Raw genomic sequence first — 14814 nt, forward strand, 5'->3', positions numbered from 1 at the left:
TAGCACAATGATTGAATACATTTTCGATAAATGTGGACAAATTCAGGTATTTTTCAGAGAGTAACTCATTTTTCCAGAAGAGGGAGCTAAACCAACGCACACAAAACTAAAGATGCGAATCAGAAAAAAAGGAGTCCAAAGGTACAAAACTTTGAAGAATTGCAATAATGTGACAATATGACGCCTCATTAGTAATTGGACTAGTCCTTAAATATTTCTAAAAATATTCATGCATATTAGCAGACAGTAACAACCTAGTACTACACAAGACGTTTGTGTAGTAGGCTACAAATAAACATTTGAACAATGGCCAAGATCAAATACACATTCACAACCAACGGACTGTCGTAAAATCACACATGTTTGTCTCTCTATTCTGAAAATCAGGGTTTTCGCATAAAAAAAGTACAGTTGGTCTGAACCCTTGGTGCACAGTGCGACCTGTATGTCAACTCCATAACATCAGTGGATGACGTCACAACTCGGATGGGAGCTGTGGACACGCGCCAGCGCCTCCTCCGCCATAGAGCACACAGCGTGCTGTCGACCCTTTTTTTTTTATTTTTCTTTCACCTGCGCGCATAATGCGGCTTTCGGAGGGAGTGAGGCTATAGGCTCCTCTATTTTTAAAGGTAAGTTTCCCAAACCAAAAGTGAAGTATTCATTAATATCTCAGGGAGTTTACAAAGGACTTTTGTCGTGACTTTAGAAGGCTATGTTCTGATGCATGAAGTATGATTGTTATTGGCGTTTTCCGACTTTCAGGTTGAGCGTCGGGGCAAACGAAATTAAAGCAGAAAGGACAAACTTCGAAAACGCACCCGCCAAGAGAAACCACGACTCTCATCCGTGGAACTATTCTTTGAACTGGCTACTGCTGCTAATTATTCGTCCGTTTAAGAGAATGCAACATTTAAGGACTACCATAGCCAGGCTCCGGCCGATGGCTGCTCTCCAGACCGCCAGGTGTGCGTCCCAGCCCGTGCAGGGGGGCCCAGGGGAACGGGCACTACGAACGTTTCCGTCCGCGCGACGCCTGGAGGCGCCCGGGGCAGCCGAACCTTTCCTGAACGGAACCAGCTCCAACTATGTGGAGGAAATGTACTTTGCGTGGCTCGAGAATCCCGGGAACGTGCACAAGGCAAGTGCACGCGCGAGTCTGTTTGAGAAACGTAATGTGTGTGTGTAGTGTCACTTTGAGTGGTCTCCGTCTTTCTGTCGAAAGCTGAGTCAGCACTAATAGAAGTGTGTGTGTGTGTGTGTGTGTGTGTGTGTGTGTGTGTGTGTGTGTGTGTGTGTGTGTGTGTGTGTGTGTGTGTGTGTGTGTGTGTGTGTGTGTGTGTGTGTGTGTGTGCAATATCCACTGAGGCAAGGGTCAAAATCTGAATTCAGAATTCAGAATTCAAGTCAAATTGGCTCATGCAAGCGCATCAAGATAGAAGGGTCAGCCGATGACCAGTCGAGGGGTTTAAGTAAACATTTGGCAGCAGGACACACACAAACACACGCACAGCACACACACACACACACACACACACACACACACACACACACACACACACACACACACACACACACACACACACACACACACACACACACACACACACACACACACCTGCGTGATACCTTTCACAATTGAAGTAGCAGGCCTACATTTAAAAAACAAAATAAAACTCCAGGCAATCATACTACTAATACGGGCCCCTGTAATCGTTGAAGAACATCACCTGCTTTCCCTCAGTGGCTAACTCCTCATTCATAAAACAATCACTTCGACACTCTAATCATTTGGTTTAATAATTATTTAACAGTTTACAGGGTATGCGTTACCGTGCTATTACAAGTGTTCCTAAACAAACTACAGGCGAGGGCTTTGTGTCACCACGGCAACTTCAATCTTGTCATCATGTTCTCGCACGCATTAAGTAAATAACTTCCTTTCAGATTAGAGCCATAGAGCCAAGGTGTGTGTGTGTGTGTGTGTGTGTGTTTGTGTGTGTGTGTGAATTAAGTAAATAACATTCTCTAGATTAGAGCCATAGATCCAAGGTGTGTGTGTGTGTGTGTGTGTGTGTGTGTGTGTGTGTGTGTGTGTGTGTGTGTGTGTGTGTGTGTGTGTGTGTGTGTGTGTGTGTGTGTGTGTGTGTGTGTGTGTGTGTGTGTGGATGCTCTCATACATGCTCTCTTTTCTTGTTTTTGTCAGCAGCCGAACTGACCTAGTGAAAATAAAAAGTATGAATGCACAAAAACCTCATATAAAATGCAGCAAACATAACAGATGAATCAAGCAAGAAACAAATAAATACCTGTTATAAACCATCAGGACATACACCATCATACATACTGTGCATCCATTAGAAACCAATGCTGCTGTACCATGTTCTTAATGAAGGAAAACACAGCTAAAATCACGATTATTATGTACTCTGAATTGCTAAACATTTTGGTCACCACAGTTAATTTTGTCAGATCTTAAAACTGAGTATCTATATTGTATTATAAACAGAGGAATGGCCGTTCAGAGAACAGGGGTTCTCGAAGAACAGGAACAGGGGTTCTCAATGTACTCTATCAGATTCGACACATGACAAGTAACTATGTCTTCTGGAAACTAACCAGCTGGTGAATAATATTCTGAATATCAAATACCTAAAGGTTAAGGTTAATAACTAATGAGACGGGTCCGGGGAGAAACTTTCAGCAATTATAAAGAAATGTTTTTCATTTATTCAAGATTTGAAACGTCCTTAACTTAAAAAAAAAAGTCTTTCCTGACATCCCTATGTTCCGCCCCCTTCATCTATTCAGTCCTGGGACGTATTCTTCCGGAACGCCAACGCTGGGGTTCCCCCCGGGGCGGCCTACCAGAGCCCCCCCGGCCTCTCCGGCCCCCGCCAGGTCCCGGCCGGCGGGGCCACGTCCGTGGTGGGGGCCCGGACCGACGTGGAGAAGCTGATTGAAGATCACCTGGCCGTCCAGTCCCTCATACGGGCCTACCAGGTAGACTGGTACTCACCTGCACCCACCTGCACCACCTACACCCCCTGCACCATCTGCACCACCTACCCCACCCACCTCCAGACAGGTGGTCTGCCGTGAAATTAGAAGTAAAGGCTTAGTCATGGTTCCACGTCGACGCAAAACAAGGGGGTTTAGGGACCCATTATGTCCTTCTGTCCAGCGCAAGGGCCTGGCGTGCGCCCGATGTTATCCTTGCGCCGAGGCGACACAGCAGCTAGGGCTGTTCACTTAAAGCCGACTCAGAACCCAAACAGGTTCACGACTGCTTCACAGCGTCCGCGTCGAGGCGTCGGCGTGGTCATTGTGATGCGTAGACGTGGAACGATAACTGAAACTACACTATTAGTGTGTTCTCTCTTAGTTCTCTTTGGTGGCTTGTTTGTTCTGCTAATCTAGACTGTTTAACCATGCTTGTTTGGACATGAACCGGAACAGCGCCGGCTTCAGAGCATGATGTCTCTTGTAGGACATTGATTGATGGTATATTTAAAAAGCAAAAAAAGATTTCTGTTCGCCTAACAGCAAACAGCAATATATTGTTCCACTTCCTGTCACAAATGTACTTATTGTAAGTCGCTTTGGATAAAATTGTCTGCTAAATTCCCTAAATGTAAATGTCTGTGTGTGATTGTGTGTGTGTGTGTGTGTGTGTGTGTGTGTGTGTGTGTGTGTGTGTGTGTAGGTTCGTGGACACCACATAGCCAAGCTGGACCCTCTAGAGATCAGCTGCGTAGACTTTGACGACGCTCCGTGTAAAGTGGGCTTCCAGAACGTAGGTGAGCCTAACCTTCAGCTGCTTCCTGTTTCCTGTCTGGTCGTTCAGCTGCAGGCGCTAGGGGCTAGGGTGTCCTGCTCAAGGACGTATTGGGTTTCGAACCAAGGACCTTTCAGCTGCTGGGGTTATCAATAGAGTAAGGGTTAGGTTTTAGGAGGCCTTCAGTCCGACATTGGGTTTCGAACCCAGGCCCTTTCAGCTGCTGGGGTCGGCAATAGAGTAAACGTTAGGATTTAGGGTTTGAATTAAGGTTTAGGTTTTGGTGGATCCAATGGGTTGGGTTTAAGGTTTTGTTTTCGGTTCTAGGGTTTTTTCGGTTCTTGGTGGGGTTTGAGGGTTGGGTTTTACTAGTTTTGTTTTAGGGTTTGGTATTACGGTTGACGTTTTTTTTAAGGTTTAGGTTTTACGGTTAGGATTTGGTTCTACTCTTAGGGCGCACTCACACTAGGCCATCTGTACCGTGCCCATCGTTTGGCTAGCGTGAGCACGCCATCCGTACTCAAGTACAGTTCAATTCCGTGGCCTGAGTACACTTAGAGAGGAGAGGTGTGCTCAGGCCACGGTACAGATGCTAATGAGCCGACACGCGCACACGCACAGATACGCAACCTGAGCGGCATTCTCCCTAAAGTTTTTATTTTTTTATGAATGAAGACAGCCGCATGCAAGAATAAGTTGACGTCTGGGCGTAAGGCTACAAACGCGATTGACTATTTACAAGTGCAAAGGACGTCTCTCTCGTAGATTGCACCATCGTCTTTGTTTAATACGACTACATCACCTTCCCTCACATGATCAGCAGCTCGTGGCTTTCACTTTCTCTCCAGTTAGAACTGTTCATGATCATATCGCTGCGTTGTCTCTGTGGAGAAAGCGCAGTCATACTTGAGTACGGTACAGGGCCACTTTGCCTAGTGTGAGTGCACCCTTAGTTTTTAGTGTAGAGTTTGGTTTTAATGTAAGCATTTAGCTTTAGGGTAAGGGTTCGGATTTAGACGGTACCCCGATGACCCAAGAGGCCGAAAAAAACACCCAGGGGAAAGGCCCACAGTGCAGGATGATCCCCTGAGGCTTCTTATTCTGCTCTTGTCTATTTCTTTGGAAGGGCTTATCACCTCCAAGGGAGATATGGTTTATATTTTATAACCTACCTATTAAAGAACAACCAGGTGATATGGTTCCCGATGGTGAGTCTCTTCTGGTCTAAACATTTGTTTAGAGCTCCATGTCATCAAGCTTTATTGAATAATCGTCCCCTTTAATTGAAGCTATTCAGGAGGTGGGACTCTCATACCCTTTTTATAATAGGGACAAAGCATGGAAATTGTTGTACTTTGACCGTGTGCAATTATTTCTGCTTATATATGTGTGTGTGTGTGTGTGTGATGTATGTGTGTGTGTGCATATGTGTTTGTGTGTGCACGCATTTGTGTGTGTGTGTGTGTGTGTGTGTGTGTGTGTGTGCCTGTGTGTCTGAATGTGTGTGGGATGGTCTCTGAGTGGGCGTGTGAGTGCACGTGTGCACGTGAGTTTATGTCCCTTTACAACATATCTCCACAGAACATGCTCGCATTGTACTCTCGAAAGAGTTGGGGCCCGAACTACAAAAGAGGGTTATTGTTGTGATTTCTAATAGGATGCTTCCACAATAGAGCATCATAAAGGCCTTGGTAGGGTTTAGCCTGCTCTTTCTGAGCTAGGGCCTTGGCGGGGTGAGCCAGGTCACCGAGTCACAACCGTCCACAGAGGGCTTGGACAACAGCTTTGTGTGTAGGTGTCACATCACTGTCTGATTGGCCATGGGAGTGTGTTAAAAGCCCTCTGTGTATCCGTGTGGATCTCCAGGGGTCAAGAGTTGGCTGTTGTTCTCAAACTATCTCTATAAACTGTCTGCAAGAGGTACCCCAAGGCGCCAGGTTTGATTTCCACAAAGAAAATATAAATAATAAAGCCTTTTGGTGAGCAATTTTATAGAAACCGTCTTAGAACACTGTGGGCTACCATTGTTCGAGGTGGCCCACACTGGAATCTAACCCTTAACCCCCCTTGCCGTGTTATGAGCCTTTTTCAGTTAGCCGCGATCTTTATGCTAAATGCTAGCTGGCTGGGGGAACTGAAAGCAGACTATCACATTCAGTTCCCCTGGCCAGCTAGAATTTGAAATCTTTCTCTGCAGAACTCTTTCCTGAAATACATGGGCAAGACGAGACGAATAGACAAGCTCAAGCGTTATTGAACGCAACTTATGATTTACATAAGCCTCATCCCGAGGGGAGGGCATGAGTCCCTCGTGACCTTTGATTGGTCGAAAGGAATCAGACAGCCGGTTTACAGTTTTATCTCAGCGTGGACTTGAGTGGAAGTCCACGCTTTGATTAGATTACAGCGTGACGACACCACCACTGTGCTGCTCTGTGTCCCTCCATAGATTCAAGGATAGCCGGGCTAAAGTTCTCTTGTGCAACACTCAAATGCGCCCCCCCCTCCCCCTAACACAATGATGACAGTATCCCAGCTCAACACCGCAGGGCAGTGTCAGCTTTATTGCTTAACTTGTCGTGCGGGAGGACGTCAGGCCCTTTGGGCTCGCCAAAGGTCAAGTGGACCATGTGATATGATGTATGTAGTCCTGTATGGCGTCGATATGGTTCTCGGCCAACTGCACGTTGTTTGCTGCCATGTTCTTAGAATGTCACTGTTAATATTGACCCTGTGTTATACTGTGCAGTTGATGGATAAAGTACTTTGACTTTGAACCAGTACGGTACAGAATGTGTGTCAGGGGGTTGGGTGTTTGATTCCCATGGTAATATAAAGTCCAAAAATACATATATTTAAATGATATATACATATAAATATACATGTATTAGTGCACACCAACATAGTGCTGCACAGTTAATGAAAGTAGATACGTTTATCCCCCTCTAACGTAGATTGACTTTTTGACTTACACTAAGTCAAAAAGATGACCATTTTGACTTGGTTGGTGTCCGTCATCATCATTTCCGTGGGCGTGTATGAAGCAGTGAGCGCTCCTCTTAGTAAACAGCCCGGGGCTCTTCTGCCCCCAGGGTTCTACGGCCTGCTGGAGTCCGACCTGGACAAGGTGTTCCGGCTGCCCACCACCACCTTCATCGGGGGGGATGAGAGTGCTCTGCCTCTCAGGGAGATCATACACCGCCTGGAGGTACGGTCCATGACCTACTTACCGCCCTACTGCCTGAAGAACACCCAGCAGGTTCCTCCTGTTGGTGGACACCAGATCCTATGAGATGTTGAACACTGACCTTACCTCTCAATCTCCTCTCTCATTGTTGTTGTTGTTGTTGTTGTTTTCTTTGCCTCTTCCTCCTTCTCCTCCTCCTCTCCTCCTTCTCTCCCATCCTCCTCCATCCTCTCCTTCTTCTTCTTGTTGTCTCCCCCCTCATCCTCAACCCCTCCTCTGGCTCATTCCCCCCCCCCCCCCCCCCCCCCCCCCCCCTCCAGATGGCGTACTGCCAGCAGATCGGCGTAGAGTTCATGTTCATCAATAACATGGAGCAGTGCCAGTGGATCAGGGAGAGGTTTGAGCGGCCCGGGGCCATGCACTTCAGTGTGGAGGAGAAGAGGACCCTGCTGGCCAGAATGGTGCGCTCCACAAGGTCTGTCTAAAGTCCTGGCCCACACACACGTCCTGGTGCTTTCAGGTATGTGCTGGTCATCACAGACACGTCTTGGCCTGGGATGACTAGACCAAAACAAGGATGGATTAGAACACTAGAACTAGTTTGTATGCAAGTATATGTTATATGTCATTCTCGGTTTCAATATGCCCTCGTTACTGAAGGCCTAGTTTCGATTCTGCCTATTAGTTGAATAAAAGTTACACAAATGCTGGTTGGACCTATATTTCACTTGCAATCTTGTAAATGTGGACATCCAAAAATATAATGAATATAATATCCCAGGTACCTTTTCATATATGCTTTTGTACAACAGTAATGAATTCTACCTTTTAAAAATTGGATGCAACCTTTTTAAAATTCTCCCTCTTTGCTTTTCTCTGTTGAAGCGGGCTAGTAAAGAACTGTGTGAATTCTATGAATTACAAACATGTTCAAGCTGCTGAACTGGTCTTTCTTGCCAAACAGAGCAGTTCTTTCTACCTGGTTTACTCTTATGTAACTGTATGTAAAAAACATGGGAGTGAGCCAACTGTTGGCTCGCCTCCGTTCATATAGTATATAACATAATATATGAGTGTATGTTATATCAATATGAATGTTGTATTAATATTACATGATAATATAGTATAGTTCATATAATGATGAATGTTATATTAATATCACATAATAGTAGAGTTTATGTAATATCAATGTGAATGTTATATTAGTATCACTTAATAGTAGAGTATATGGATTATGAATGTTTTATTAATATCACATATACGTAATATACCAGAAGAGTCTCTGGAAAACATGAGAGCACCTTTTTTAATCCCAGACGGAAAATTGGGTTGCAGCAAAAACATAGTAGAATAAAAAAAGAAAATCATTTTCCAAAAAACTATTAAAAAAAAAAAACAGACACATATATACTAGGCAGCCATTGTGCAGCAGTGGCCCCTGAAGGCCTCCACGGAGAAGGCCCCTGAAGGCCCCCACTGAGGAGGCCCTGTCCCCCTGCGGCCCCCCAGGTTCGAGGAGTTCCTGCAGAGGAAGTGGTCGTCGGAGAAGCGCTTCGGCCTGGAGGGCTGCGAGGCGCTGATCCCCGCTCTGAAGACCCTGATCGACGTGTCCAGCGGGAGGGGCGTGGACAGCGTCATCATGGGCATGCCCCACAGGTGAACACCGCAGCACAGCATGAGTGTCGTGGCAGCAGATGGAGGAACATATGCTGAGTCTAGGCATCTCCTGGTACATCTGTGGATTTACCGGGAAATGTATAGATTAACTGAGCCACGGGGAGTCTGTAGAGTTACACGGAGCTCTAGAGATTCCATATCTCATATGTTAAATGTTTCATTTGGAAATAATAACTATACAGTAGTGGTAGTATCCATTGTAGTCTTGCAGTGAGAATGAAGTGAGCAGTGGTGGGGAAAGGTCAACATGCTTGATTATAAGTGAAAGTATGTACTTTTCACAATGACCTGTGACAAATGTTGACAGTGTTGTCCAGTCGGTCCTTCGGGCTGATCTTTTCTCTCTGCTAAACGTTTGTCCTCTCCCCTCCAGAGGAAGGCTGAACGTGTTGGCCAATGTGATCCGCACGGAGCTGGACCAGATCTTCTGCCAGTTTGACTCTAAGCTGGAGGCTGCAGACGAAGTCTGAATATTTCAGTATAGTTTTCAGTGCAATCTCTCCACATATTACTTGTCAATTTCCTGCTTTGTATTTTTAATTTGGTGTCCAAATTTGATTTAAACTATATTTCTCCTATTAGGACAAAGTTGCTGAAGTTTATACAATTACGGCAGATCTATATATTCTTTATTGTTTATTTGTAATGTTTCTCTGTGCCATTGTGCATTGTGCCATTTCAACGATTGTTCAATAAAAGTATCTATAAATATATCGATAAAACTTTATGTCTCTCTCTTCCCCTTCTCCTCTTGTAGGGTTCTGGTGACGTGAAATATCACCTGGGGATGTACCACCGGAGGATGAACCGAGTGACCGATAGGGAGATCACCCTGTCACTCATGGCTAACCCCTCCCACCTGGAGGCAGTGGACCCCGTGGTCCAGGGGAAGACCAAGGCCGAGCAGTTCTACTGTGGGGACACCGAGGGCAAGAGGGTGGGTTCACCACATCGGTGTTATGGACACGTGGGTCCTGTGTACACCGCAGTTTCAGAATCAATGAAAATCCAATCAAACCACAAATATTGAAGATAGGTGATTATGGGAGTGTGTGGGGATGATGGCTGTTTTAAGCAGCCAGAGCTGGCTTAGGGCAGGCTCATTGTACTCTGGGTCTAGGTGGGGTTTAACCTGGCTGGCTAAACCAGCAATTGACCCCACTCAAGGGAGATCTCCTCCATGTTGCCATTCAGGAGTCTCTCTCTCTCTCTCTCTCTCTCTCTCTCTCTCTCTCTCTCTCTCTCTCTCTCTCTCTCTCTCTCTCTCTCTCTCTCTCTCTCTCTCTCTCTCTCCCTCAGTCCCTCCCTCCCTCAGTCCTCTTCCTATTCTTATTGGCTCCTTGGTTCTGATTGGCTCTCCCAGGTGATGTCCATCCTGCTGCACGGCGACGCGGCCTTCGCCGGTCAGGGCGTCGTCTACGAGACCTTCCACCTGTCCGACCTGCCCTCCTACACCACCCACGGCACCATCCACGTTGTGGTCAACAACCAGGTAGAGCCCACCTCCAACACCTTCCACGTCACAGGGGAGGGTTTATTTATTTTATTTTGAGGTTTATTCAGACATGGGCAGTGCCAAAATGGCTATTTTGCATCTGTCGACCACAGGCCGATGTTAACAGACGCACCAAAAGGAACTATAACCAGAATAACTAAAATAACCTTACACACATCTTTGTATGAGTCGAAAGATAAAATGACCCATTACACATAAAACATATGCTTAAGGTATAACAGGAAAATGGACATAAAACACATAAAACATCTGCTAAAAGTGTAACAAACAAATGGAAAACAACATCAACAAAATAAACCAACCAAAAAAAACGTTACTTACTGGAAGATGGATCTGACACTCCTGATCCACTCATCTTCCGCTCGTCCCTCCATCTCTTGTCCCCGCCTCCGTCAGATCGGCTTCACCACGGACCCCCGCATGGCGCGCTCCTCCGCCTACCCCACCGACGTGGCGCGCGTGGTCAACGCCCCCATCTTCCACGTCAACGCCGACGACCCCGAGGCCGTGGTGTACGTCTGCAAGGTGGCGGCCGATTGGAGGAACACCTTCCACAAGGACGTGGTGGTGGACCTGGTGAGTGGAGGCCGGGTTCCTGAACCAGGAGAGGTCGCCAGTGCCCGGCCGAGTCTGTGTTCGCAGATCCAGCACCTACAGATCCCCGCCTCCATCAACATGATTTGTCCAAAATAATATTTGAGATTGTTTTAATTTTACTTACAAAATATCCCGGAAAAATCTTGATGAAGGCTAAGATTTTGCCTTCTCTGTCGTCTGAATTGGACAAAATGCATATCAATTACCCCAATTTCTTTGTGTGACTGTTTCTTCTTTTAGATAACGACAATTAATTAATCCCCAAAGGTAAATCTAGATAATGTGTGTAATGTGTGGTTAAAGCAGCAAATAGTGCAGTTCAACCACAAACTAAACTAAAAATGATAAAATTACAATAAATATGAGAATAAAAAATAAAAGATGGCGCTACATAGACTGGTCCAATGTGTAACATCTCAACAACCTATCCGTGTGATTCACGGGACCAATGCTGCTGCTCTACTGCCTACTGCAAGGGAAGATCTTAATCCTTTGACACTGATTATAAAACACATGTGTAGGTTTGTTACAGACGCAACGGCCACAACGAGATGGACGAGCCCATGTTCACCCAGCCGCTGATGTACAAGAAGATCAAGCAGCAGAAAGGAGTCCTGCAGAAGTACGCCACGGCCCTCATCTCTGAAGGGGTGGTCACCAGTCAGGAGTATGAGGTCAAGACCCACTCTTCTTCCCCTTCTTCACATTTCTTCGCTTATTTCATATTTAGTTTTTTTCAGACCAAGGAACATTTTCATAAATATTGATATCTATTTTTGATAATTTCCAGCATTGTTAATGTCAAAATTAGCCACTAAAACATAGAATATATATAGATACACACATATATATATGTATAGATATATATATATATATATATATATATATATATATATATATATATATATATATATATATATATATATATATATATATATACATATTTAAGCAATAGATCACGCCAGGCTGTGGTATGTGTACTGTGAAGGGGGTCGCCGGCCCTCCGCTGCGCGTCGGGGCCGGACAACGCCCCTTAACAGTGGTATAATGAGCACATGCCACTGACTGAAGTGATCTATTGCTTTTATACAACGGTTACTGTTATGGCGAAACGAAAGTCATAGACACACTACATTTAAAAAGAAACCAAGAAAGTCAAAGTAGCCGTTTTATTAAAGAATACAAAAAAGTAGTCCCTCCTGGCTGCCGCTCTGCATCGACGGTCGCTATGCAACACACTTTAGCGTCCCTCCGAGAAAAGGCTCCGATAGAGCGGTTCGCCGGCAATTTATCCTATGGAGCAGTTCACTCGCCGTGTGCCTAAGCTTTCGTTAGTCTCTCCATCGCCTTGCTCACTCCCGGAGTAACAACATTTACACCCTCTCCATCATCCAACATATGTTTTACTTTTTAACTGTTTCTACTTCCAGGCGCGGAGTGATATGCAAACTTTCACAAAATGATCGGGCGTCATAGCAGTTATGTATACGCTCATTATACAACAGTTGGGAACCAATCAGATCGCTGGATTTAGGTCCCCCGTTATATAAATGCATGTATATCCTCCATCTACCCTCCGTCCTCCTCTAAGTATACATCTGTAGCAAATGCTGGTCGGAAACAGTAACTGCATTTCCATTAAAGAATTAAAGTAGCAAAAGTAAAAGCTGGACTATTACTGGATGACAATGGTTGGTCTTGGTTTTTATTTTCGGTCTGCAGGAAATGGTAGCAGAGTACGACAAAGTGTGTGAAGATGCTTACACTCGCTCCAAAGACGAGAAGATCCTGCACGTCAACCACTGGCTGGATTCACCCTGGCCCGGTAGGCTGCCGTGTGTGTGTGTGTGTGTGTGTGTGTGTGTGTGTGTGTGTGTGTGTGTGTGTGTGTGTGTGTGTGTGTGTGTGTGTGTGTGTGTTGGTTTACATCTTCTAAAATGTAAACCTAAATCTAGGTTTTGCATGTGTGTCTATGTACGTGCGCAGGTTTCTTCACCTTTGACGGCCAGCCCAAAAGCATGAGCGTTCCGTCCACTGGCATCAGTGAGGAGGACCTGAGCCACATCGGGAACATCGCCTCCTCTGTACCCGACAAGGACTTCACCATACACGGAGGTACGCCTCCACAACCTCTCCTTCACCATACACTGAGGTACCCCTCCATAACCTCTCCTTCACCATACACTGAGGTACCCCTCCATAACCTCTCCTTCACCATACACGGAGGTACCCCTCCATAACCTCTCCTTCACCATACGCTGAGGTACCCCTCCATAACCTCTCCTTCACCATACGCTGAGGTACCCCTCCATAACCTCTCCTTCACCATACACTGAGGTACCCCTCCATAACCTCTCCTTCACCATACACTGAGGTACCCCTCCATAACCTCTCCTTCACCATACACGGAGGTACCCCTCCATAACCTTCCCAATAACCTCTCCTTTACCCTCTTACCAGAAACAGTATGGTCGCCCCCGGTGGTCTATTCTACATTGTGTGTGTCTGCGTCTCCTTCACCAGGCCTCAGTCGTATCCTGAAGGCGCGTGCGGCCATGGTGGAGCAGCGCGTGTGTGACTGGGCCCTGGCCGAGTACATGGCCTTTGGCTCCCTGCTCAAAGAGGGGGTCCACGTCCGTCTGAGCGGACAGGACGCCGAGAGAGGAACCTTCAGGTGAGCCACGGCTCCGTAGTCGGTCTGGTACATCTTAACTGGTGCAGCGTGTCTGGGTTAGGGGGTCCACTCCCACTTGGCTCTCGTCCACTGGTGCAGCGTGTCTGGGTTAGGGGGTCCAAGCCCTGTAAGGGGGTCCCTGCAGCTAAGAACATGGCAGCACTTTGGAAGAAAGGGTCCATATTTATTAATATTCATAGTTAGATCCTAGCATATCTCTTGAAACTCACTCCGGGAGAGCAGGAGAGAGTAAAGGGGGTTAGGGTACCTGACGAGACACGGTGATAGGTTCAATTCAAAGAATACCAGAGCGAGTTCATTTTGTGTCAGTGTAAGTCGCTGCTAAATGACTTAGCATGACTTCTGCTAAACGACAGACTTCTGCTAAATAGTGAATAGTAACTTTGGCTTGTAACCGGTAGCGTGTGTTGTCGTTGCTCCGCAGTCACCGACACCACGTTCTCCACCACCAGAACGTGGACAAGAGCATCTGCATCCCCATGAACCACATCGCCAAAGACCAGGCGCCCTACACCGTCTGCAACAGCTCCCTCTCTGAGTACGGGGTACTGGGTGAGTACTGGATCAAACCCAGGCCCTTTCTCACCTTCTGGGTCCCCAATGGGACATTTGGAATGTTGTACAGACACTTCGGAGAGACATTGTTCAGAAAAAGGAAGGTGAGCCGATTTTTGTTTTTTAAGGCACCACCACATATGTGGGATGAACTACCAAACCGTCTGAGGTCGATACAATATATATCTCTGTTGAGGGAAAACCAAACCCTAAGAAAGAGCTATGGACGGCAGCTATGGATGGAAACTGGTCCAAATCTCAACTTGAATGCAAAAAGCTTTCAGTATGATGAGTTTTTAATATGGACTTAGATTGCCCTCTATGGATTAAAGGCATGCTATTGCATGCCCTCTATTGGGTGAATACATGCTATTGCATTACATTAATGCTACTGGGAGGTTTGGGTTACAAGGTTTTACCATTTCAATCCAACCGTCTGGCGACACCTCGAATAATCAAATCGGAGCGAGTGGGAGGGTCTTGTGTGAGCGACAGTTGCACTTGTTTCCTTTGCTATTCTTACGGGTGCCTTCCTCCCAGGTTTCGAGCTGGGCTTCGCCATGGCCAGCCCCAACGCCCTGGTGCTGTGGGAGGCCCAGTTCGGAGACTTCCACAACACAGCCCAGTGCATCATCGACCAGTTCATCTGCCCGGGCCAGGCCAAGTGGGCCCGGCAGAACGGCATCGTGCTGCTGCTGCCCCACGGCATGGAGGGCATGGTAGGGACCCAAGTCAACCCTTTGGATTTCTATTGGTCGGTTCAATCCGATGGCTTGAATTGAAATAGGAGTGGCTGTGTTGCGGGTGAT

At 46.4% G+C, this 14814-nt stretch overlaps 1 protein-coding gene across 1 annotated transcript in view; it reads left to right on the top strand.

Moving 5' to 3' along the window:
* Positions 1-472: 472 nt before the first annotated feature.
* Positions 473-14814, top strand: part of ogdhb (oxoglutarate dehydrogenase b) — an 18522-nt gene continuing 4180 nt past the window's right edge. Inside the window, exons 1-17 of the mRNA XM_030341265.1 lie at positions 473-632; positions 766-1141; positions 2812-3003; positions 3707-3800; positions 6871-6986; positions 7286-7440; positions 8475-8621; positions 9016-9106; positions 9400-9579; positions 10006-10134; positions 10555-10734; positions 11277-11429; positions 12478-12580; positions 12742-12870; positions 13279-13429; positions 13875-14002; positions 14546-14724. Of these exons, the coding sequence (XP_030197125.1) occupies positions 905-1141; positions 2812-3003; positions 3707-3800; positions 6871-6986; positions 7286-7440; positions 8475-8621; positions 9016-9106; positions 9400-9579; positions 10006-10134; positions 10555-10734; positions 11277-11429; positions 12478-12580; positions 12742-12870; positions 13279-13429; positions 13875-14002; positions 14546-14724 (2364 nt within the window). The 5' untranslated portion in view covers positions 473-632; positions 766-904. The remainder of the gene's footprint in view (positions 633-765; positions 1142-2811; positions 3004-3706; positions 3801-6870; positions 6987-7285; positions 7441-8474; positions 8622-9015; positions 9107-9399; positions 9580-10005; positions 10135-10554; positions 10735-11276; positions 11430-12477; positions 12581-12741; positions 12871-13278; positions 13430-13874; positions 14003-14545; positions 14725-14814) is intronic.

Source organism: Gadus morhua, chromosome 19 (genome assembly GCF_902167405.1).
Source record: "Gadus morhua chromosome 19, gadMor3.0, whole genome shotgun sequence".
NCBI classification, from domain to species: domain Eukaryota; kingdom Metazoa; phylum Chordata; class Actinopteri; order Gadiformes; family Gadidae; genus Gadus; species Gadus morhua.